Below are 25,171 nucleotides of genomic sequence, written 5' to 3'. Positions count from 1 at the left end.
ATGTCACAGTACCACCATCCATGCTACAGTTACTAATTACTAACATACTAACATAATGACCTCCGAACTAAAGTGTGGAAGCAGTACTGACACCTCTTTGTGATGTCACAGTATCACCTTCCATGCTACAGTTACTAATTACTAACATAATGACCTCCTGACTAAAGTGTACAAGCAGTACTGGCACCTGTTTATGATGTCACAGTATCACCTTCCATGCTACAATTACTAATTACTAACATATTGCCCTCCTGACTAAAGTGTGAAAGCAGTACTGGCACCTATTTATGATGTCACAGTATCACCTTCCATGCTACAATTACTAATTACTAACATAATGACTTCCTGACTAAAGTGTGAAAGCAGTACTGGCACCTGTTTATGATGCCACAGTACCACCTTCCATGCTACAATTACTAATTTCTAACATAATGGCTTACTGGCTATAGTGTGAAAGCAGTACTGGCACCTGTTTATGATGTCACAGTACCACCTTCCATGCTACAGTTACTAATTACTAACATAATTACCTTCTGACTAAAGTGTGAAAGCAGTACTGACACCAGTTTATGAAGTCACAGTACCACATTCCATGCTACAGTTACTAATTACTAACATAATGACCTCCTGACTAAAGTATGAAAGCAGTACTGACACCTTTTTATAATGTCACAATACCATCTTCCATGCTACAGTTACTAATTACTAACATACTAACATAATGACCTCCGAGCTAAAGTGTGGAAGCAGTACTGGCACCTGTTTATGATGTCACAGTATCACCTTCCATGCTACAATTACTAATTACTAACATAATGACCTCCTGACTAAAGTGTGAAAGCAGTACTTGCACCTGTTTATGATGTCACAGTATCACCTTCCATGCTACAATTACTAATTATTAACATAATGCCCTCCTGACTAAAGTGTGAAAGCAGTACTGGCACCTGTTTATGATGTCACAGTACCACCTTCCATGCTACAGTTACTAATTACTAACATAATGACCTCCTGACTAAAGTGTGAAAGCAGTACTGGTACATGTTTATGATGTCACAGTACCACCTTCCATGGTACAGTTACTAATTACTAACATAATGACCTTCTGACTAAAGTGTGGAAGCAGTACTGGCACCTGCTTATGATGTCACAGTGCCAACATCCATGCTACAGTTACTAATTACTAACATAATGACCTCATGACTAATGTGTGAAAGCAGTACTGGCACCTGTTTATGATGTCACAGTACCACCTTCCATGCTACAGTTACTAATTACTAACATAATGACCTCCTGACTAAAGTGCGAAAGCGGTACTGGCACCTGTTTATGACATCACAGTACCACCTTCCATGCTACAATTACTAATTACTAACATAATTACCTCCTGACTAAAGTGTGAAAGCAGTACTGGCACCTGTTAATCATGTCACAGTACCTCCTCCCATGCTACAGTTACTAATTACTAACATAATGACCTCCTGACTAAAGTGCGAAAGCAGTACTGGTACCTGTTTATGAAGTCACAGTACCACCTTCTATGCTACAGTTACTAATTGCTAACATAATGACCTCCTGACTAATGTGTGAAAGCAGTACTGACACCGGTTTATGATGTCACAGTACCACCTTCCATGCTACAGTTATTAATTACTAACATAATGACCTCCTGACTAAAGTGTGAAAGCAGTACTGGCTCCTGTTTATGATGTCACAGTATCACCTTCCATGCTACAGTTACTAATTACTAACATAATGATCTCCTGACTAAAGTGTGAAAGCAGTACTGGCACCTGTTTATGATGTCACAGTACCACCTTCCATGCTACAGTTACTAATTACTAACATAATGATCTCCTGACTAAATTGTGAAAGCAGTACTGACACCAGTTTATGAAGTCACAGTACCACCTTCCATGCTACAGTTACTAATTACTAACATAATGACCTCCTGACGAAAGCATGAAAGCAGTACTGGCACCTGTTTATGAAGTCACAGTACCGCCTTCCATGCTACAGTTACTAATTACTAACATACTAACATAATGACCTCTGAACTAAAATGTTGAAGCAGTACTGATTCCTGTTTGTGATGTCACAGTACCGCCTTCCATGCTACAGTTACTAATTACTAACATAATGACCTCCTGACTAAAGCATGAAAGCAGTACTGGCACCTGTTTATGATGTCACAGTATCACCTTCCATGCTACAATTACTAATTACTAACATAATGGCCTCCTGACTAAAGTGTGAAAGCAGTACTGGCACCTGTTTATGATGTCACAGTGCCACCTTCCATGGTAAAGTTACTAATTACTAACATAATGACTGCCTGACTAAAGTGTGAAAGCAGTACTGGCACCTGTTTATGATGTCACAGTACCACCTTCCATGCTACAGTTACTAATTAATAACATAATGACCTCCTGACTAAAGTGTGAAAGCAGTACTTGCACCTGTTTATGATGTCACAGTATCACCTTCCATGCTACAATTACTAATTATTAACATAATGCCCTCCTGACTAAAGTGTGAAAGCAGTACTGGCACCTGTTTATGATGTCACAGTACCACCTTCCATGCTACAGTTACTAATTACTAACATAATGACCTCCTGACTAAAGTGTGAAATCAGTACTGGTACCTGTTTATGATGTCACAGTACCACCTTCCATGGTACAGTTACTAATTACTAACATAATGACCTCCTGACTAAAGTGTGAAAGCAGTACTGGCACCTGTTTATGATTTAACAGTGCCACCTTCCATGGTACAGTTACTAATTACTAACATAATGACTGCCTGACTAAAGTGTGAAAGCAGTACTGGCACCTGTTTATGATGCCACAGTACCACCTTCCATGCTACAGTTACTAATTACTAACATAATGACCTCCTGACTAAATTGTAAAAGCAGTACTGGCACCTGTTTATGATGTCAGAGTACCACCTTCCATGCTACAGTTACTAATTAATAACATAATCACCTCCTGACTAAAGTGTGAAAGCAGTGCTAGCAACTGTTCATGATGTCACAGTACCACCTTCCATGCTAAAGTTACTAATTACTAACACACTGACTGCCTGACTAAAGTGTGAAAGCAGTACTGGCACCTGTTCATGTTGTCACAGTACCACCTTCCATGCTACAGTTACTAATTACTAACATAATGATCTCCTGACTAAAGTGTGAAAGCAGTACTGGCACCTGTTTATGATGTCACAGTACCACCTTCCATGCTACAGTTACTAATTACTAACATAATGCTCTCCTGACTAAAGTGTGAAAGCAGTACTGGCACCTGTATATGATGTCACAGTACCACCTTCCATGCTACAATTACTAATTACTAACATACTAACATAATGACCTCTGAACTAAAGTGTGGAAGCAGTACTCACAACTGTTTGTGATGTCACAGTATCACCTTCCATGCTTCAGTTACTATTTGCTAACATAATTACCTCCTGACTAAAGCATGAAAGCAGTACTGGCACCTGTTTATGATGTCACAGTATCACCTTCCATGCTACAATTACTAATTACTAACATAATGACCTCCTGACTAAAGTGTGAAAGCAGTACTTGAACCTGTTTATGATGTCACAGTATCACCTTCCATGCTACAATTACTAATTATTAACATATTGCCCTCCTGACTAAAGTGTGAAAGCAGTACTGGCACCTGTTTATGATGTCACAGTACCACCTTCCATGCTACAGTTACTAATTACTAACATAATGACCTCCTGACTAAAGTGTGAAAGCAGTACTGGTACATGTTTATGATGTCACAGTACCACCTTCCATGGTACAGTTACTAATTACTAACATAATGACCTTCTGACTAAAGTGTGGAAGCAGTACTGGTACCTGCTTATGATGTCACAGTGCCAAAATCCATGCTACAGTTACTAATTACTAACATAATGACCTCGTGACTAATGTATGAAAGCAGTACTGGCACCTGTTTATGATGTCACAGTACCACCTTCCATGCTAAAGTTACTAATTACTAACATAATGACCTCCTGACTAAAGTGCAAAAGCAGTACTGGCACCTGTTTATGACATCACAGTACCACCTTCCATGCTACAGTTAATAATTACTAACATAATGACCACCTGACTACAGTGTGAAAGCAGTATTGGCACCTGTTTATGATGTTGCAGTACCAGCTTCCATGCTACAGTTACTAATTACTAACATAGTGACCTCCTGACTAAAGTGTGAAAGGAGTGCTGGTACCTGTTTATGATGTCACAGTACCATCTTCCATGCTACAGTTACTAATTACTAACATAATGACCTCCTGACTAAAGTGTGAAAGCAGTACTGGCTCCTGTTTATGATGTCACAGTACCACCTTCCATGCTACAGTTACTAATTACTAACATAATGATCTCCTGACTAAAGTGTGAAAGCAGTACTGGCACCTGTTTATAATGTCACAGTACCACCTTCCATGCTAGAGTTACTAATTACTAACATAATGACATCCTGACTAAAGTGTGCAAGCAGTACTGGCACCTGTTTATGAAGTCACAGTACCACCTTCCATGCTACATTTGCTAATTACTAACATAATGACCTCCTGACTAAAGTGTGAAAGCAGTACTGGCACCTGTTCATGATGTCACAGTACCACCTTCCATGCTACAGTTCCTAATTACTAATATATTGACCTCCTGGCTAAAGTGTGAAAGCAGTACTGGCACCTGTTTATGATGTCACAGTACCACCTTCGATGCTACAGTTACTAATTACTAACATATTGACCTCCTGACTAAAGTGTGAAAGGAGTAGTGGTACCTGTTTATGATATCACAGTACCACCTTCCATGCTACAGTTACTAATTACTAACATAATGACCTCCTGACTAAAGTGTGAAAGCAGTACTGGCTCCTGTTTATGATGTCGCAGTACCACCTTCCATGCTACAGTTACTAATTACTAACATAATGATCTCCTGACTAAAGTGTGAAAGCAGTACTGGCACCTGTTTATGATGTCACAGTACCACCTTCCGTGCTAGAGTTACTAATTACTAACATAATGACATCCTGACTAAAGTGTGCAAGCAGTACTGGCACCTGTTTATGAAGTCACAGTACCACCTTCGATGCCACAGTTACTAGTTACTAACATAATGACCTCCTGACTAAAGTGTGAAAGCAGTTCTGACACCTGTTTATGAAGTCACGGTACCACCTTCCTTGCTACATTTACTAATTACTAACATAATGACCTCCTGACTAAAGTGTGAAAGCAGTACTGGCACCTGTTCATGATGTCACAGTACCACCTTCCATGCTACAGTTACTAATTACTAACATAATGACCTCCTGACTAAAGTCTGAAAGCAATACTGGCACCTGTTTATTATGTCAAAGTACCACCTTCCATGCTACAGTTACTAATTACTAACATAATGATCTCCTGACTACAGTATGAAATCAGTACTGGCACCTGTTTATGATGTCACAGTACCACCTTCCATGCTGCAGTTACTAATTGCTAACAAAATAATCTCCTGACTAAAGTGTGAAAGCAGTACTGACACCAGTTTATGAAGTCATAGTACCACCTTCCATGCTACAGTTACTAATTACTAACATAATGTCCCCCTGTCTAAAGCATGAAAGCAGTACTGGCACCTGTTTATGATGTCACAGTACCACCATCCATGCTACAGTTACTAATTACTAACATACTAACATAATGACCTCCAAACTAAAGTGTGGAAGCAGTACTGACACCTGTTTGTGATTTCACAGTATCACCTTCCATGCTAAAGTTACTAATTACTAACATAATGACCTCCTGACTAAAGTGTACAAGCAGTACTGGCACCTGTTTATGATGTCACAGTATCACCTTCCATGCTGCAATTACTAATTACTAACATAATGCCCTCCTGACTAAAGTGTGAAAGCAGTACTGGCACCTATTTATGATGTCACAGTATCACCTTCCATGCTATAATTACTAATTACTAACATAATGACTTCCTGACTAAAGTGTGAAAGCAGTACTGGCACCTGTTTATGATGTCACAGTACCACCTTCCATGCTACAATTACTAATTACTAACATAATGGCTTCCTGGCTATAGTGTGAAAGCAGTACTGGCACATGTTTATGATGTCACAGTACCACCTTCCATGGTACAATTACTAATTACTAACATAATGACCGCCTGACTAAAGTGTGAAAGCAGTACTGGCACCTGTTTGTGATGTCACAGTACCACCTTCCATGCTACAGTTACTAATTTCTAACATAATGACCTCCTGACTAAAGTGTTAAACTGGTACTGGCACCTGTTTATGATGTCACAGTACCACCTTCCATGCTACAGTTACTAATTTCTAACATAATGACCTCCTGACTAAAGTGTTAAACCGGTACTGGTACCTGTTTATGATGTCACAGTACCACCTTCCATGCTACAGTTACTAATTACTAACATAATGACCTCCTGACTAATGTGTGAAAGCAGTACTGGCACCTGTTTATTATGTCACAGTACCACCTTCCATGCTACAGTTACTAATTACTAACATAATGACCTCCTGACTAATGTGTGAAAGCAGTACTGGCACCTGTTTATTATGTCACAGTACCACCTTCCATGCTACAGTTACTAATTTCTAACATAATGACCTCCTGACTAAAGTGTTAAAGCGGTACTGGCACCTGTTTATGATGTCACAGTACCACCTTCCATGCTGCAGTTACTAATTACTAACATAATGACCTCCTGACTAAAGTGTGAAAGCGGTACTGGCACCTGTTTATGACATCACAGTACCACCTTCCATGCTACAATTACTAATTACTAACATAATGACCTCCTGACTAAAGTGTGAAAGCAGTACTGGCACCTGTTTATGATGTCGCAGTACCACCTTCCATGCTACAGTTACTAATTACTAACATAATGATCTCCTGACTAAAGTGTGAAAGCAGTACTGGCACCTGTTTATGATGTCACAGTACCACCTTCCGTGCTAGAGTTACTAATTACTAACATAATGACATTCTGACTAAAGTGTGCAAGCAGTACTGGCACCTGTTTATGAAGTCACAGTACCACCTTCGATGCCACAGTTACTAGTTACTAACATAATGACCTCCTGACTAAAGTGTGAAAGCAGTTCTGACACCTGTTTATGAAGTCACGGTACCACCTTCCTTGCTACATTTACTAATTACTAACATAATGACCTCCTGACTAAAGTGTGAAAGCAGTACTGGCACCTGTTCATGATGTCACAGTACCACCTTCCATGCTACAGTTACTAATTACTAACATAATGACCTCCTGACTAAAGTCTGACAGCAATACTGGCACCTGTTTATTATGTCACAGTACCACCTTCCATGCTACAGTTACTAATTACTAACATAATGATCTCCTGACTACAGTATGAAAGCAGTACTGGCACCTGTTTATGATGTCACAGTACCACCTTCCATGCTGCAGTTACTAATTGCTAACAAAATAATCTCCTGACTAAAGTGTGAAAGCAGTACTGACACCAGTTTATGAAGTCATAGTACCACCTTCCATGCTACAGTTACTAATTACTAACATAATGTCCCCCTGTCTAAAGCATGAAAGCAGTACTGGCACCTGTTTATGATGTCACAGTACCACCATCCATGCTACAGTTACTAATTACTAACATACTAACATAATGACCTCCAAACTAAAGTGTGGAAGCAGTACTGACACCTGTTTGTGATTTCACAGTATCACCTTCCATGCTAAAGTTACTAATTACTAACATAATGACCTCCTGACTAAAGTGTACAAGCAGTACTGGCACCTGTTTATGATGTCACAGTATCACCTTCCATGCTGCAATTACTAATTACTAACATAATGCCCTCCTGACTAAAGTGTGAAAGCAGTACTGGCACCTATTTATGATGTCACAGTATCACCTTCCATGCTATAATTACTAATTACTAACATAATGACTTCCTGACTAAAGTGTGAAAGCAGTACTGGCACCTGTTTATGATGTCACAGTACCACCTTCCATGCTACAATTACTAATTACTAACATAATGGCTTCCTGGCTATAGTGTGAAAGCAGTACTGGCACATGTTTATGATGTCACAGTACCACCTTCCATGGTACAATTACTAATTACTAACATAATGACCGCCTGACTAAAGTGTGAAAGCAGTACTGGCACCTGTTTATGATGTCACAGTACCACCTTCCATGCTACAGTTACTAATTTCTAACATAATGACCTCCTGACTAAAGTGTTAAACCGGTACTGGCACCTGTTTATGATGTCACAGTACCACCTTCCATGCTACAGTTACTAATTTCTAACATAATGACCTCCTGACTAAAGTGTTAAACCGGTACTGGTACCTGTTTATGATGTCACAGTACCACCTTCCATGCTACAGTTACTAATTACTAACATAATGACCTCCTGACTAATGTGTGAAAGCAGTACTGGCACCTGTTTATTATGTCACAGTACCACCTTCCATGCTACAGTTACTAATTACTAACATAATGACCTCCTGACTAATGTGTGAAAGCAGTACTGGCACCTGTTTATTATGTCACAGTACCACCTTCCATGCTGCAGTTACTAATTACTAACATAATGACCTCCTGACTAAAGTGTGAAAGCAGTACTGGCACCTGTTTATTATGTCACAGTACCACCTTCCATGCTACAGTTACTAATTTCTAACATAATGACCTCCTGACTAAAGTGTTAAAGCGGTACTGGCACCTGTTTATGATGTCACAGTACCACCTTCCATGCTGCAGTTACTAATTACTAACATAATGACCTCCTGACTAAAGTGTGAAAGCGGTACTGGCACCTGTTTATGACATCACAGTACCACCTTCCATGCTACAATTACTAATTACTAACATAATGACCTCCTGACTAAAGTGTTAAAGAGGTACTGGCACCGGTTTATGATGTCACAGTACCACCTTCCATGCTACAGTTACTAATTACTAACATAATGACCTCCTGACTAAAGTGTGAAAGCAGTACTGGCACCTGTTTATAAAGCTGCTGTACCACCTTTGACTTTTTCACTGAATGCAAGCACTTCACTTGTGCCCCACTGGCAATTGCTGATCACACACCCCTTAACACCCTGTGCTCGTGTCAACCACCCCTTCACCCCCACACTAATTACAGCCCTGCGTTAAGATATTTCAATTGCAGCAAGGTGACATTCAATGAAAAACTATTTGTAGTTATAGAACAAAACTAAGATATCAGGTATGGCTACCATTTTATCAGGAAGGATATATTAGAAAACAGCTAGGTCATCTGATACTCTAGGCAGTTCCCCAAATTGTTACCCCTTCAAATCAAAACAGATCTATAAGAAAAATAAGTGTTCTTCTGTTTTCTTGTAACAGTAGCAAGCATACTTCTCAACCTCTCAGAGCAAGAAATCTGGACAAAGCCAGAGAGAAATGGGAGGACAAAGGCCCAAAAATTGGGACAGATTTTAAATATTGCTCCTATAAACTTAGAATGTTGCTAGAATGACATATTTTACATTATTTTATATTTTCTTAAGTATTTAAAGTCTAAAACTCAAATTGCTGCCATTATTTAGTATTATTTAGTGACTTTAGTCCTCAATGATTTGCCAGAAAACCACACATTTTATGAGGAACAGACCAAAACTAACAGCCAAAACTCGGGACATTCTGCAAAAATCTGGACCGCTTAGAGGTGTGGCAACAAGTAGTTTTCTACAAGTGTACTAAGCACCTTGCTATGGCTGCTACCACATACAGAACTTCAGCCATAATCATGAATGCAGTATCTACATTCATTCACACTGCACTCGCTACCCCATTGGGACCCACCAACTGTGCCCACTTACAGCTTGTGCCAAGGGCAAATGCCCCTTCAGCCCACCATAGTTACAACTCTGCCTCAGAGAAAGACACTTAACTCATGTGAGAGTGTACATTTGTGCGAGCATATGTATATATGTATCTAAATGTGTGTGTGGGGGGGTGTGTGTGTGTGTGTGTGTGTGTGTGTGTGTGTGTGTGTGTGTGTGTGTGTGTGTGTGTCTGTGAGTGTGTGTGTGTGTGGGTGCGTACGTGTGTGTGTGTGGGGGGGTTGTGTATGCGTGCATTAGCTTGATACTTTAGTACACCAGGTTATGGTCTGCCATAAAACTAAAGCTTCTCCCTGCATGTTATAGTAGAATCATTGTTCATTAAGCAAGGAGGAAAAAACTCAAAGTCAATTACTCTGGCATTTAATGTGAACACAAATTACAATAAAGAGATGTCCAGGAAGACAGTTAAATCCAGAGAAGGGAATAAGTTGTAATTTGTAATTTGCTAATCTGCTTTTAATATGCTGTCTTTGTAAGATTGGCATTTTGGCTAAAGGAAAATGAAACCGCAGTAATACCCACGTTATACTGATGTGTTTGGAAAAGGCAGGGACCACCAACAGAATAAAATATTAGTTTAGAAAACATGGATATTGTCTGCAGTTAGTGTGGTTTAACTAACTAAAAGAAAAAGACAGAAAGAGAAAATAAAAACACTGTGTTGGCATTTCAGTTTAAAAGGCTGACCTTTAATTCACTTGAGTGAATGCAAAACAAAACTGGAATGGTATACTGACTGTTTTAATTAAAATGTGAATCATCAAATCCTGAAAGTGCAATGACAGAATTGTTACAATGTCTGTCTCTCTATATGAATGGCAATAGACATCTTGTGATCAGACCACATCATCATCATCATCATGAAAGAGGCAGACAAAGGGTTTGCAACAGTCACCCTAAACTGCGACAACAGTGTCACTGAAGTTAACAGACAACTTTCAGATCACACCTACTACAGACAGCTGACTAGTGATCCAGCTGTACAGTATACAAGAGAACCAAAGGGACCTTATTAACCATTTCCCAGATCACACCTACTACAGACAGCTGACTGATGATCCAGCTGAACAGTATACATGAGAACCAAGGGACCTTATTAACCACTTCCCAGATCACACCTACAATAAACAAGTGACTGATGATCCACCTGAACAGTATACATGAGAACCAGGGGACCGTATTAACCACTTCCCAGATCACACCTACTACAGACAGCTGACTGATCCAGCTAAACAGTATACATGAGAACCAAGAGATGTTATTAACCACTTCCCAGATGATACCTACAATAAACAACTGACTGATGATCCAGCTGAACATATACAAGAGAACCAAGGGACCTTATTAAACGCTTCCCAAATCACATCCAGGACAAATAAACTGACTTCATTCCTACACTAAAACTTCAAAAGAACAAACTCAGCAAAAAAGAAAAGATGGCGCCAATGGAATAACCACATTTTAATGTTTGCGCTTTCATACAAACAATGACATGTACTTCATCAGACAATGAAATCTCTAAACAACTCCCTTAAATAATGAAGTTAATTGTCAAATTAAAAATTAACTTTTTAAAGTTGTATACACATAAATACATCCATTTACAAATAAAACCATGTGCATAGACTGAGTAAATCTTTCATTACTAAGAAATATATATATATATATATATATATAAAACAATATAAATATGTGTGTGTGTGTGTGTGTGTGTGTGTGTGTGTGTGTGTGTGTGTGTGTGTATATATATATATATATATATATATATATATATATATATATAAATATATACTTCTTTATATATATATATATATATATACCTAACCCTAACCCTAACCCTAAGGTCCGTCACTATCGCACACTCACCTGACCCGCGCCGTAACCCTAACTCACTTAAACCGCCCCTAACCCTAATTTTTGTCACTATTGCATACATGCCTAACCTGCGCCCTAACCCTAACTCACTTAAACCGCCCCAACCCTAACATAAAACCAACCACACTTACCTGAACCCAGCATGACCTAACACCACAGGGCTAACAATAGCAAAGCCACAATGACGTCAGTATGTCTATTTTGTGTTTTCAGGATTTTGAGTTTCAGGATTTTGTGTTTTCAGGATTTTGAGCTTTCAGGATTTTGTGTTCGGGATTTTGAGATTCAGGATTTTGAGCTTTCAGGATTTTGAATGGGACCCATATATATATATATATATATATATATATATATGAATAGTTAATGAAAACCTTATTCTTTGAGACCAACTTCCAACAAACAACACAGATTAAATATCTTTTTCATTCATCAAATTTATTATAAAACATGATAAATGAAACATAAAATATAAAACATGAAAAGTAGAAAATAAAAAATAAAAAGATGTGTTGACGTCAGATATAAATCAAATAACCATCATCTATCTAAAGCCTTCAATTTAAATAAGCACTTAATGGAACAAAATTCATTGGACCTAGAAATACGTGGGCATTGGTACGAAGCTGCCATAAAAGATTGTGTTCTTCGAGCTTTAATTCCCAAGGGCCTCCCCTGATATTCTTATTGACTTGTTCAATGATAGTAAACTTGAAATTATGCGTAGGGTATTCACTAACATGGCATGCTAGGGCATTATTAAAGTTCTTCTTACAGATATTATAAATGTGCTCATAAACCCTCTGCTTGAAAACTGTTTTTCCTATATAAAAACATAAACATTGTTGACATGAGGCAAGATATACAACCCCATAGGACTCACAATTATATTTACCTCTGATTATCTTTAAATGGTTGGCTCTTAAATAGGTAACATCTTTCCCAGTAAGCCATGACGGTGTTAGCAAAACTACCACCACAAAAAGAGCCTATAGCTATGCCTGATTTTTGGAGAAAATATTCTTTATTGAATAGAAAGAAATTATTATTCAACATAAGTTCTAATAATGTTTCATTTACATTAATATTGTTACCATCCATTCCTTTTTCTAATAAAAATGCAATAACCTACTCAAGTCCTGTATCCTGGGGTATGACTGAGTATACATCTTTTATATCAATTGTTAGAAAATTTAAATTCTCAAAAAATTCTAACTTGTTGATATCTTCCAAAAAGCCCCAGGAATCATGGTATATTTGATGTTCATTGGCCAGCAAGGATTTAATTCTAGTGTCCACCCATTTGGCACTAGCATAAGTAATGGATTTATGCCCATCAATAATAGGACATAAGAGAGGGCTATTAAGATCTTTATGTGTTTCGGGTGTGCCATAGATTACTGGGGTCATTGAGGCTGTCGTTACACGATAATGGTTGGTCTCAATACTGACTGAAGCTTCAATAAATAAATCATTTAAAATACTATGAATGTGCTAATAAGCCTGATGAAGCTGGTAACGTGAAACCTTTTCATAATTCAGAGTATTTAAGATGGATTCCATTCTTACAGTATAATCAGCTTCAACCATAAATACAGCCTCCCACCCTTATCTGGCGTCATCACTCGAATTCCATTAGTTTTCAAATAAATGAGAAAATCTCTTTCAGCTTTACTGATGTTATTTACCCTGTAAACATTATTAAATTCTTTAAATAAGGGTCTAATTTGAGTTTCACAAACTTTCTCATACAAAGCCAGGGTAGCATGATGTGTGTGTGTGTGACAGGGGGGGGGGGTGAATACGCTAGCCACTCTTTCACTATTCAAAATTTGAGAATTGTTACGAAACATAAGTGTAAGATTTAACATGCATAAAAAAAGCTTTAGGTCACATACTGTATTAGATATATTAGCTCAAACAGAAGGAACAAAGTTCAAACCTTTTGATAAAAGGTCAACCATACCTTGCGGCACCAGTATGGAAGTGAAATTATAGATTTTAAAGTCACCTTCTTGGCTTTCAAGTATATCAGGTCCATACATGTTTTACCCTCCTTTATCTCTTGCGCCTGTTGTATTTCCTTTTCTGTTGCTGAGAATTTGCTAACAGTCATGGTTGCATAGATTTCCTGCTGTTGGGGTTGTGAAAACCCTGCTGGTTATGATCATTCTGTTGTTGTCCAGGTCTACCAAGTTCAGAAGTGGCTCCCTGTTGAATTTGTTGGTTTTGTTTAAACCTTTCGCTTCATTGGCTTCCTGTTGAATTTGTTGGTTTTGTTTAAACCTTTCACTTTGTCGGACCTCCGTGTGTGTGTTAGCCATTTCATTATTGATGATGACATCATCAGCTTGTGTAGGAACACCAATGGCTTCAAACAAAACAGTAGCAGTGGTGTTAGAATATTTGTTATCTGGTGGATCCAGATAAGCAGTGCCCTTCTGATAGTCTAATCTATCTCTATTAATCTTACGCAGCTTCGTTTGAGTGATTTTGCTAATAAGTGCATCGATTCTTGTAAAAATATGCCAGAAATCAAACTCATACCTGCCAAATTCTGAATCAGCTTTGATGTTACGTTCCAGGATCTCTAACTGAATTTCGAGATCCTCCGTTTGCTCATTATAATTAATAATAACGGTTTCCAAAAATTCAAAACCCTGTCTATCAAACAGGGCTAAGAGTTCCAAATGAAAGGCAGAGTTCTTAATAATCCCCGTAGGGTAACACCATTGCCTAAACCCTTTTGAGATTAACTTGAGTTTAATGCATTCACGAAAATACAGAATCTCTAGCTGAAGTTTTTTATATTTTAGTAGTTTATGATCAAATTCTTTTAGATTGGTAACCAAGTTATTTTGAAGGTTACTTACCTTCTTCTCAGGTTGCAAGCTGACTGGTCCAAGATTCAGTGGTGTATTGATAAAGTCCGTAACTGTAGGAATATGCATATTCCTGTTAGGATGTTGGTTCTGCTTCAGTCCTTGTGTTGAATTATTGCCAGAAATGTTACTTCTCACGAAACAAGATTTACTTTGACTGATGGACTGATTGTTAGTTGGAAAAGTTAAAGCAGAAGCATAAGATGGGCTTAATTGCTGCCCACCTAAACTATTGGTTCTGCTAGCTGGTCTCAATGAAGCATGAAGTGAAGTTTCTTGTTTGGAAATTCTCCTCGACAAGTCATCTACACGGTTCGTAAGTTGCTTGATTAAAGCAGTCAGGGTCCCCACGGGATTCGCTCTAGTGTAGAACCTTCTGGTCCTCCCATGCTTCCTTCTTGTGAAAATAATGATTGGGATTATGGGAAGTTGCCATTTGCCATCACAAATAAACCACAAACTAAAACTTCAAAAGAACAAACTCAGCAAAAAACAAAAGATGGCAAGAATAGAATAACCACCACTTTTTAATGTAAGTGCTTCCATACAAACAATGACATGTACTTCATCAGACAATGAAATCCCTAAACAACTCTCTTAAATAATGAAGTTGATTGTCAAATTAAAAATCAATTAACTTTTTAAAGTTGCATACTCCAAAAATAAATCCATTTACAAATAAAACCATGTGCATAGACTGAGTAAAGCTTTCATTACCAACAAATAAATATGTGTATATACATATATATATATATATATATATATATATATATATATATATATATATATATACGGGTTCCATACACTAGATTGAATTTTCACTAATTCGAAATAGTGCATGGAATGCACACTGCAGTGAAAGTGCACTTAATCGAAAGTGCACTTACGCGAAGTTCAGTACAACGAATGAGTGTTGTACTGAACTTCCGTGCAGTACTCACAGATCTTAGGGTTAGGGCACAGGTCATAGTAAGGGGATAGCCCATAGGGCTATTCCCTTACCATGACCTATGCCCTACCCTTAAGGTCCATGATGACTGCAGTGCAGTGAAGGACATAGCAATGTCCTCCACTATGGTGCGATAGTCATGAACCTTAGGGTTAGAGCATGGGTTAGGGTAAGGGGATAGCTTTACTAACTATCCCCTTACCCTAACCCATGCCCTAACCCTAAGGTCCGTGACTATCGCACCATAGTGGAGGACATAGCTTGTTTTTTTATGTCCTCCACTGTGCTGCGGTGTTTTCACTGAAGTGCACTTACGCAAAAGTTCACTTTCATTAAAGTGAACTTTCTCAGAAGTGAGGCTTCCTATTATAAGTTCAAAGTAGTGAACTTTTGCTCTTGTAATATGAATATATATATATATATATATATATATAATATAATATATACTTCTTTATATATATAGTTAATGAAAACCTTTTTCTTTGAGACCAAGTTCCAACAAACAACACAGAATAAATATATTTTTCATTCATCAAACATATTATAAAACATGATAAATGAAACATAAAATATAAAACATGAAAAGTAGAAAATAAAAAATAAAAAGATGTGTTGACTTCAGATATAAATAAAATAACCATCAGCTATCTGCGGTGGTGGTGCTGCAGTTGCATTGTCGCCTCACAGTAAGATGTTGTCCTGTTCGAGTCTCAGCTAAAAAAAGCATCTTCTGTGTGGAGATGTGTGAATGGGCGTACCTTCGTTGAAGGTTGTGCGTCAGGGCTGGCAACTTGGTACATAAAAATCTACTGCCAATCATTAGCGGACCGAAGTTCCGCTGTGGCGACCCCTAACCAGGAAAAGCCAAAAGATACAGCATCTAAAGCCTTCAATTTAAGTAAGCACTTAATGGAACAAAATTCATTAAGCCCTGGAAATATGTGGGCATTGGTACAAAGATGTTTTGGATTTTTTGATCATTTGGTCTCGCTGTTTTGAATTTAGATGTTATGAGCTTTCGATCATATGAAGTGGAACCATATATATATATATATATATATATATATATATGTATATATATATATATATATATATATATATATATATATATATATATATATATATATATATATATATATATATATATATATATATATATATATATATATCTCTATGTGTGTGTGTGTGTGTGTGTGTGTATTTATATTGTTTTATTTATATATATATATATATATATATATATATATATATATATATATATATATATATATATATATTATACAAATTTATTTATTAGTAATGAATGCTTTACTCAGTCTATGCATATGGTTTTATTTGTAAATGGATGTGTTTTTGGAGTATACAACTTTAAAAAGTTAATTGATTTTTAATTTTACAATGTCACTATTTAAGGGAGTTGTTTAGGGAATTCATTTTCTGATGAAGTACATGTCATTGTTTGTTTGTACGAAAGCGCTTACATTAAAAAGTGATGGTTATTTCATTCCATCCATCTTTTGTTTTTTGCTGACTTCATTCCTAATTAGCCCAGGCAAGGATTTTTTTTTTGTTACATGCTACCAAATACCTATAATCAAGGAAACCCATGAAAACCAATAGTGTCAGGTAGAAGAACCCTGACAGAAACCATCTCTGGGTTCATGGAGAAAATTCTAAAACCACTAGTCATGAAAAAGATATTTATATATTCAAATCATCACTTGATTTCTTTACATTTTGTCATGTTATCATGCTCTACCACGTAATAGTGTTTTAGCCGCCATGGATGTATCATCACAGCTCCCTAGTGAAATATTGGCACTCAAAATGCCAAGTGCAGACAAAACAAAAAAAGACTGAAAACATGAGAACAGTGACTCAAAAATCACTCTTCTCTTTAAAATTTCTTTTTGCAGGTGGGACAACCCCCCCCCCCCACATCCCCCATACATACATATATATGTACCAACTCCAAGATCACTATACCTCAGAGAAAAGGGAATATTCCAAAAATTGGTATCTTAGTATATACAAGTCCAAGCTTCTGGCCATTAATTCGTCATATTTTGGGACTCACTCCTGCTGGGCCTGGCAGTTCTAATGGTTACCAACATCACTCTACACAAACATCTCACACAGGGATGGCATTGCTCCCAATACAGAGGGTAACTTACAGAACTTAGTGTGATGAATATTAAAGGAAATTTTTATATTCAGATTACTGATATAGAAATGGATATCAGAGAGGTATCACATTATGCAAACCTTATCATGGCAAACCTAGACAGGGATTTTCTACAAGACTGCACAGACACACAGAACACTCACATTTCTGATTTATTGGATGTTGTAGTCATAATTTAGACACATAGCATTGACTCCTTCAAAGAATTCCACCATGGACACAACAGATTCTACAAATCTATTAAACTCTTCTCTGACTACTCAGGGACTCAAAATAATCCACCCATCTGTTAAACTTGTATTGGAGTATTAATAGACTCAAACATCTGTTAAACTCTCATTGGAGTACATGACTTCCACTGTAACTTTCCTAGATACTAAGCTTAACTATGCAAATGGTGCCAGTGCCATGGCATAGAAGGATAATTTCCTAACCATGGCCCAGGCAACCCAGGTTTGATTAGTGGCTTGGCTATCTCTACCACTGGCAAGGAGAGATGGACATGCCTGTCCTGGAGGGAGGGACATTAATCTTGGCACTCCCTAAGGGGAAGCTTGGTTATGAAAAGGGAAGTAGTTCTTGGACAATTCCAGAATGGGCATAGGGGGGGAGGATGGACAAAAGGCTAGGTGATAGCAATAAAAGAATCTCTCCCTCACAAAAATAGTTGCTGGTGAGATGTCCCAGCATGCCTTTAGGTTCCACACCAGCCCAATCAGTGTTACTCTGAAGAATGAAAGGAAAGGATGGTAAACACAATGATGAATGATGGCACTGAGGTAAGAGACCATAAAGTATGAAGCAAGGCAGGGAGGGAACAAAAACTGATTACTATTGGACAATGGACATTATGGATGATTACTATTGGACAATGGGCATTATGGATGTGCTTATATGTCCGCTATCAGTATAGCTGCACAAAAGCAGTAATCATCCTACTCACACAAAGATGCCAGTTTATTTACAGTTAAGCATTTTGATATCAATGTATTTGTTTTAGCGAGGCAGTAAGGGACACACAGCACAACTAAAGGAAGCCTTGTTTGATCAGGGTCATTCTGTAGGAAGTTTAACACAGCAGTAGACAAAGCAATATGGTTGCCCAGGTAATAATTACTTTAGTGAAAAGACAGGGCCACCACCCCTTAACAGAGTTCTACTAGTAACAACTTAGCATTCAGAACTTTAAAAAAACTCTACAAAATCATAAGGCATTTCCAACAAATATTTGTCAAGGATAACATTTTTCATTCACCCTTACTACTGTTATGTAAACAAGCACCAGATCTAATAAAGCTTCCAGTGAGAAACAGACAGACAAGAATATAATACAGTCCAAAATGGCACAAAACCCTACAATCACCCAAGATTAAAAAAATGTTAGATGATTTGTACTGTTACCAATAATAGCTTCAAAGAACATATGTTTTACAGTGCAGGGTTCCTTTACAGGTACTTCCAATAATGTGGTTTATCTGATTAAATAAAGGAGAAGTCAGACACTCAGAACTAGGATGGATGCCCAAAGACAAATATTGTTTTAATGGAAAATGATAAGACATGTTTGCAATTCAGATCGTTCTGTATCAGACATGTCAGTTAAGGTTCCTCGAGGACATTTCTGCACACCTTTGTAACAAATGATAATGGAGATTAACTTAATACAGCTGCTCAGTGTAATATGCAGGAGCAATCTTTTGCAGAGAGAGAACTCACATATCTCGTACAAAAACAGATACACACTTGGACACTCTGCCTCTCTCAAGAAGCTGGCCAGCTTGACTGCCTGTTATCCGATTTTGTAGTCTGTCAGTTGACACAGAGTATTAAAGCTAGGAGCTGTCAGAGAGCTGCTTCCTGTGATATTGGGTTTGATACCCTCAACATTTATTTGCTTACTGTGTGACCTGAGTAAGTCATTTAACCAAACAGTACTTCTAGGGTGTTTGAAAAAATGGGCTCAGCTCCTCAATGGTCATACAGACGTCATGCCTAGTAACTACTTACGAACTGTAAAGATCATGCAATCATAGTAAGTCAGGGTATGAGAGAAGAGAAAACATTGTTCACTGAGCACAATCATGTCCCAGATTCCACTCCTGAAAATGTAGATAATGTTCTGCAGAAGGTAAGGGAAGAAGCAACCAGCAGCTATAAGCCTCTCTGCCAAGCCATCCAACCTGCCACTGCCAGGGCATCTGCAGAAACAAACAAGCTTTACCCACCACTAAGGATTAGAAGAACAGGTTGCGATGTTTGAGCAAGAAAGCCATCCTGGATATTATGAAGACTGCGTATTTGCTACTGCAACTCAAGTCAAAAGAGAGCTGTCCCTGAGAAGTGAAACATTCAAAATGAAGTTTGTCAGCTATGATGATGATGATGTCACACTACTGCCAATGATTGCAGACAACCTGCGTGACCTATGTAAGTCCATAGTGTGGCTGAGGGATGGGACCCTACCAGGTCATTAGTATGTAGGCAGCTCTTCTCTGTCTATGGCCAGGATATAGAAGGCAGCAGTGCAATGGACAGATCATTGGTGTGTACAGTCATGAGGGCTACATAACCAAGAACATACGGTAATACCAATGTTGTGTATCACAAAGAATACATGATAATACCAACATGGTACATCACCAAGAACATACAGTAATACCAATGTTGTGTATCACAAAGAATACATGATAATACCAACATGGTACATCACCAAGAACATACAGTAATACCAATGTTGTGTATCACAAAGAATACATGATAATACCAACATGGTACATCACCAAGAACATACAGTAATACCAATGTTGTGTATCACAAAGAATACATGATAATACCAACATGGTGCATCACCAAGAACATACTGTAATACCAGCCTGGTGTAGCACTGCACAGTTCATTGGTCCATAAAGTCACAAGGGCTGACATCTGCAGCACAAAGTGTCTTGTCTGTCATGCTGGTAGAAAAAGCAGAGGACAAAGAAATAGAGCTGGTATTAGCATTTATCATCTATTATACAATGTCTGACCATTAATATTCTAAAATGAGCACTCTGATTGGTCAGCCTATTGTAAATCTGAGCATATACCAATGCAAAAAGGGCTAGTCGCCCAGACTTTTTTCCATTGGTATAAGCTATAGCGTAACTTTACAAAAATAAATACATAGTATTTGAAATGTGGACTCTGGCCATAGCAGAGAGACAGAACAGAGAAATTACTAGGACAATCAGGTATGTTATTCAAAACTAAAGACATGAACCTGATGTTCCTTGTATTTCCTCCAGTCTGTCTCTCTCTCCTACCCCTAAACTGTCCAAAACATTTGTTTTAAATTGAAAAAAAAGAAAAGAAAAACAGAGAACCAGAGATCTTCTTTTCTCCGTTACTTACTTTCCAAAGCACTAATGTACTGGGTGTGCATGAGAACGCAAGTCCGAAACGCAAGCGCAGTACATCAGATAAGGGAACAGGGATATGTACCAGCAGTGGAAGGACAGCATAGCGCCATTCTACAAAGACATTATTTAAGAAAAGTTAATATTTTTTTCTTAATAATGTAATTGTATTATAGTAATAACCTATGTCTGGGTGTGAGTAATGCTGGATTTACCCACGGTTGTCTTTGGTCACTCGGGCTTCACCCTCATGACCAAACCACACCAACCGTGGGTAAATCCAACATTATCCACACCCAGGTGTGGGTTATTGTTTAATTAATTTATGAAGGTCAATCAATAAAAGCTTCCCTGTGGTAATTGCAAATTATTGCACTATTCTAATTCTCCCAAACTATGGTGACAATGTCAGAAGATGTGTTATGAGGCACTATAGGCAGTTCAGCACATTTCAAATAAAGGTTAAACAGTTGTCACCCCTTGCCATCCTGCCTAAACAAGAAATTCCACCAATGTCCCATCCCATCAAGCCCAGCATCTCGGGCACTAGCAATGCATTCCTATAGTAGTTTAAGCATTACTATGTCCTAGGACATCCTACGAGGAATGGAGGAAAGTGCTGCCAGAAACACTGAGCATCTCTGATGTATCACTGAGCTTCTAGTCTGTGGAAGTGATCAGAAGTGGAAGTGTGTTCTGCAGGAGAAAAGGCAGTCATGAATAAGTCTGGCATAAAAGGCTCCATACATTTATAAGACACAGAGAAACCTTCCATTGGGAACTGCTGCATATAATATAGTCTCCAGTTTGCAGTTTGCTACAGTCTGCAGTTTCTTTCCAGAAAAGTCTGACTTCAGGGAGTAACCCAGCTGCACAATTCTATCCAATAAGGAGACCTCAAAACATCAGGCTGTCTCAGATATACTCACAATGTGTCACTATGAGAAGTATCTTGAATGTTTTACACCAAACACACCCGCACACATATCTGAAATAAAGATTTACTGTGCTCATGATTCCCAATACAACTCTTGTTTCCCCTGTACTTATATTTCCAATCCATTTTTGTTTATTTGGAAAACTCTGTAAATGCATATTCTCCCTGTATGAAAAGACAGTAATTTCTGGTGCTTACCTGCCAGTGTGTTCTTTTTTTTAATGCTTTTTCTCTTTTTCTGTGCCCACAGGCCATTAAGCCTGAGCCCAGCTACCATCAGTCTTGAACTACAAATGTTCCATTCATTCCAAGACATCAACCTGAGAGCTGGCTACAGCACAGGAAGTCAAAGGGTCTCCTCCTTATTCCTGGTCCTAACTCTTGTGATGGAGGTTGATACACACACCTGTAGGTGTGAGGACCTGCTGTGTTTCTCCTGTCAGCATGCACATTGCCACACAAACGCCGTAAAGGATACCATGTGGATGTAGCTTGGCAGACCCAGGTACGGCTTCCCAGTCCATATGCTGCATACTTTTCAACTCTCTTTCAGTCTCTCAGGTGCTGGTATTCTAGAGGACCAGACTTACCTCCCTCCCTCCCTCCTTCTCCCAGATGGGAAAGTCAGTTTTAGCCCATCACTGTTATTGTCCTTTGTCAGCTCCAGTGACACCTGAATCTCAAGCTGGTGCCATGTCAGGCAGACTACAGCTGAGGTCTGGAATCAATCAATTTGTCAGTTTGGAGGCATTTTCTTTTTTTATCTGTTAATAAGTACAATTCACATTAAATAGGAGTGTAGCACACATCATAAGTATGACTGTTGTAGTAATGCAGTGAACATTTGTGTGCTAACATGAAGTTATATCATATTTCATCTTTGTGGCAACTTATGTGTACTCTCTCATGAGATGTTAGTATCAGGCATTCTGGAAAAGCAGATAAATTTGGTGAGACATTTTAAAGTAGAGGTTCATAACCAGATGGCCATACTCTGCTTAATATCAGTGTAATCAATAAAAAACTTAAAGCATTTTTGTGCACTGAATGTTTCATCTCCCAAGCCTCTGATTGCACTTATCAAGGGTACCAGAACTTGTCAGAGATTTGGGATGCATGGTTAGGCTTAAAAAGGCCCTTGTGGTCGTTAGCCTAGTAAACACCTGTGAACCTATGAAGCATAATTAACACTAGTCTATTCACTAACAGCCTTAAGCTATGTTAATTGATAAGAATGACAACCATTAGCATGGAATAACATAAATTACACATCTGTGAATTATTTTGCTGCTAACGCCTGCCATTCAAGTTTGCTCGCCATGTATATACAGGGCAACCTGCAGTCATGTGCTGAATTACAGCTCTATGTTTATGTTACATTTCTTTCTCTCTACTTTACTTATTCATTATTTATAATCTCTCATGCTCTATTTTGTGCTGCTGTCTAAGTGGTTGAAAATGTGTCCTGTCCATACAGTCCAGTCACTTACTTTTGTCATAAATAAATACATTAGCTGACATCTGAATGCAAAGTATTAAGTGTATCAAGAATTTGCTAATGCAAATAGCAATAAAAATGAAAATATTTTCTGAATTTGCTTACAGTTGACCTCACCTGAAACATGCTGGTAGCTTCCGGTATCGGTAGGAATGTGTGCCCTTTATGTTTAGATGATATCACACACATGACACATACAAGACATCCATCGTCTTGACAAAACACTTTCAATGCCTCTTTGTGCTCTGTGCACTCGTGTGACACAGGTAGGTTATGACTTTTTTGCTCCTGATTTAGTATTTCTTCTTTTTCATACTGCTGTGACCTCTGACTGCTCTCTACAATTTTGCATAACTGCCTGTTCACTGTGTACTTTTTAGATGAGAATACCTCTCTGCATTCAGGACAGGAGGGCATTTTCTCACTGTCCCAGGCTTTATCTATGCAGGATTTACAAAAACTGTGTCCACATTCCAGTATTACAGCCTCTTCAAATAAATCCAGACAAACTGAACACAATAAATCCTCAGCCAGTTCATGTAATGGTTTACCAGCTGCCATGCCCATGCCTTTAGCAGTCTGCTTTCAGTTTCAGTTATCTAAAAAATGTGAGTTTAGTCCACAGTGTTTCCTGCTAATATGCCATACATCATGCAGATGCACAGGAAATAAATATAAATTTAAATTCTCCTTAAAGTGACAATGTCCTTTATTGAAAACAAACTACTGTTTTGTCTTTGTGAAAAAGAGTTACTTAACATCTGCAACAACATGGGCATACTTACATTTCCTTTATCTGTTTCACACCTACACTGAAGCAGTTGTTTCTATTTTTGAAAGTACTGCTGATTTTCTCTAGACTTGCATGAATAAATTCAGCTAACTAGATTAGTCCTCTAACTTCCATGACTGAATGGCTGTGTAACATACTTTTCTATCATTAATCTTTACTGTGTTGCCGCTGTTCGGTCCATGTGTGTTTTTAATTTGATTTTTTTGTCTGTGGGTTCACATTACACTGAGAGTGCTTCTCTAGATACTCATTCGCCCAGATTTAATAACATCCATGTAGAAATAGTGTAGAGCCTGCACGGATGTTTCTGTGTATGCGGATCCCCCTCAGTAGCACTCCATGCATATTAATGAAGGCGTGTTACTGGAGTGCCAGGGGAGGTGTTATTGTCTGTAGATGAGTAACACACCCTTTGTACTGTCCAAATGCCTGATAGCAATAAATTAAATTTAATAAGTTTGTTTTTTTTTTTTTTAAAGTTTGCAAGGCATGGCACACAGTAACTAACATGTGCCAGACATCTAAAAATAGAAATCAGATGCATTTAATTTATGATTCAAAGGTCAGCTTTAAGCATAGCTTAAAGGGTTTTCATGGCACGGTGCTTAACAGTGCTTATATTTAGCTCAGAGATATATGTAAAAGTGTAGCAGCATTCCCCATATCCACGTAGCCAAGTGGGTAGAGTTATGGCCTTATGTGCAGTAGGTGTGGGGTTTGAAT

The 25,171-nt window shown here is 38.1% G+C and overlaps 1 protein-coding gene across 1 annotated transcript in view; it reads right to left on the bottom strand.

Annotated features, from left to right (window-relative positions):
- Positions 1–24,238, bottom strand: part of LOC122798918 (zinc-binding protein A33-like) — a 299,752-nt gene extending 275,514 nt beyond the window's left edge. Inside the window, exon 1 of the mRNA XM_044068009.1 lies at positions 23,773–24,238. Coding sequence (XP_043923944.1) covers positions 23,773–24,222 — 450 coding nt within the window. The 5' untranslated portion in view covers positions 24,223–24,238. The remainder of the gene's footprint in view (positions 1–23,772) is intronic.
- Positions 24,239–25,171: the final 933 nt, after the last annotated feature.

The sequence above is a fragment of the Protopterus annectens genome, chromosome 3.part1 (assembly GCF_019279795.1).
Source record: "Protopterus annectens isolate FY-2018-M chromosome 3.part1, PAN1.0, whole genome shotgun sequence".
NCBI classification, from domain to species: domain Eukaryota; kingdom Metazoa; phylum Chordata; order Ceratodontiformes; family Protopteridae; genus Protopterus; species Protopterus annectens.
Note: the sequence above shows the minus strand (reverse complement) of the source record. Positions and strands in the feature narration are given on the sequence as shown.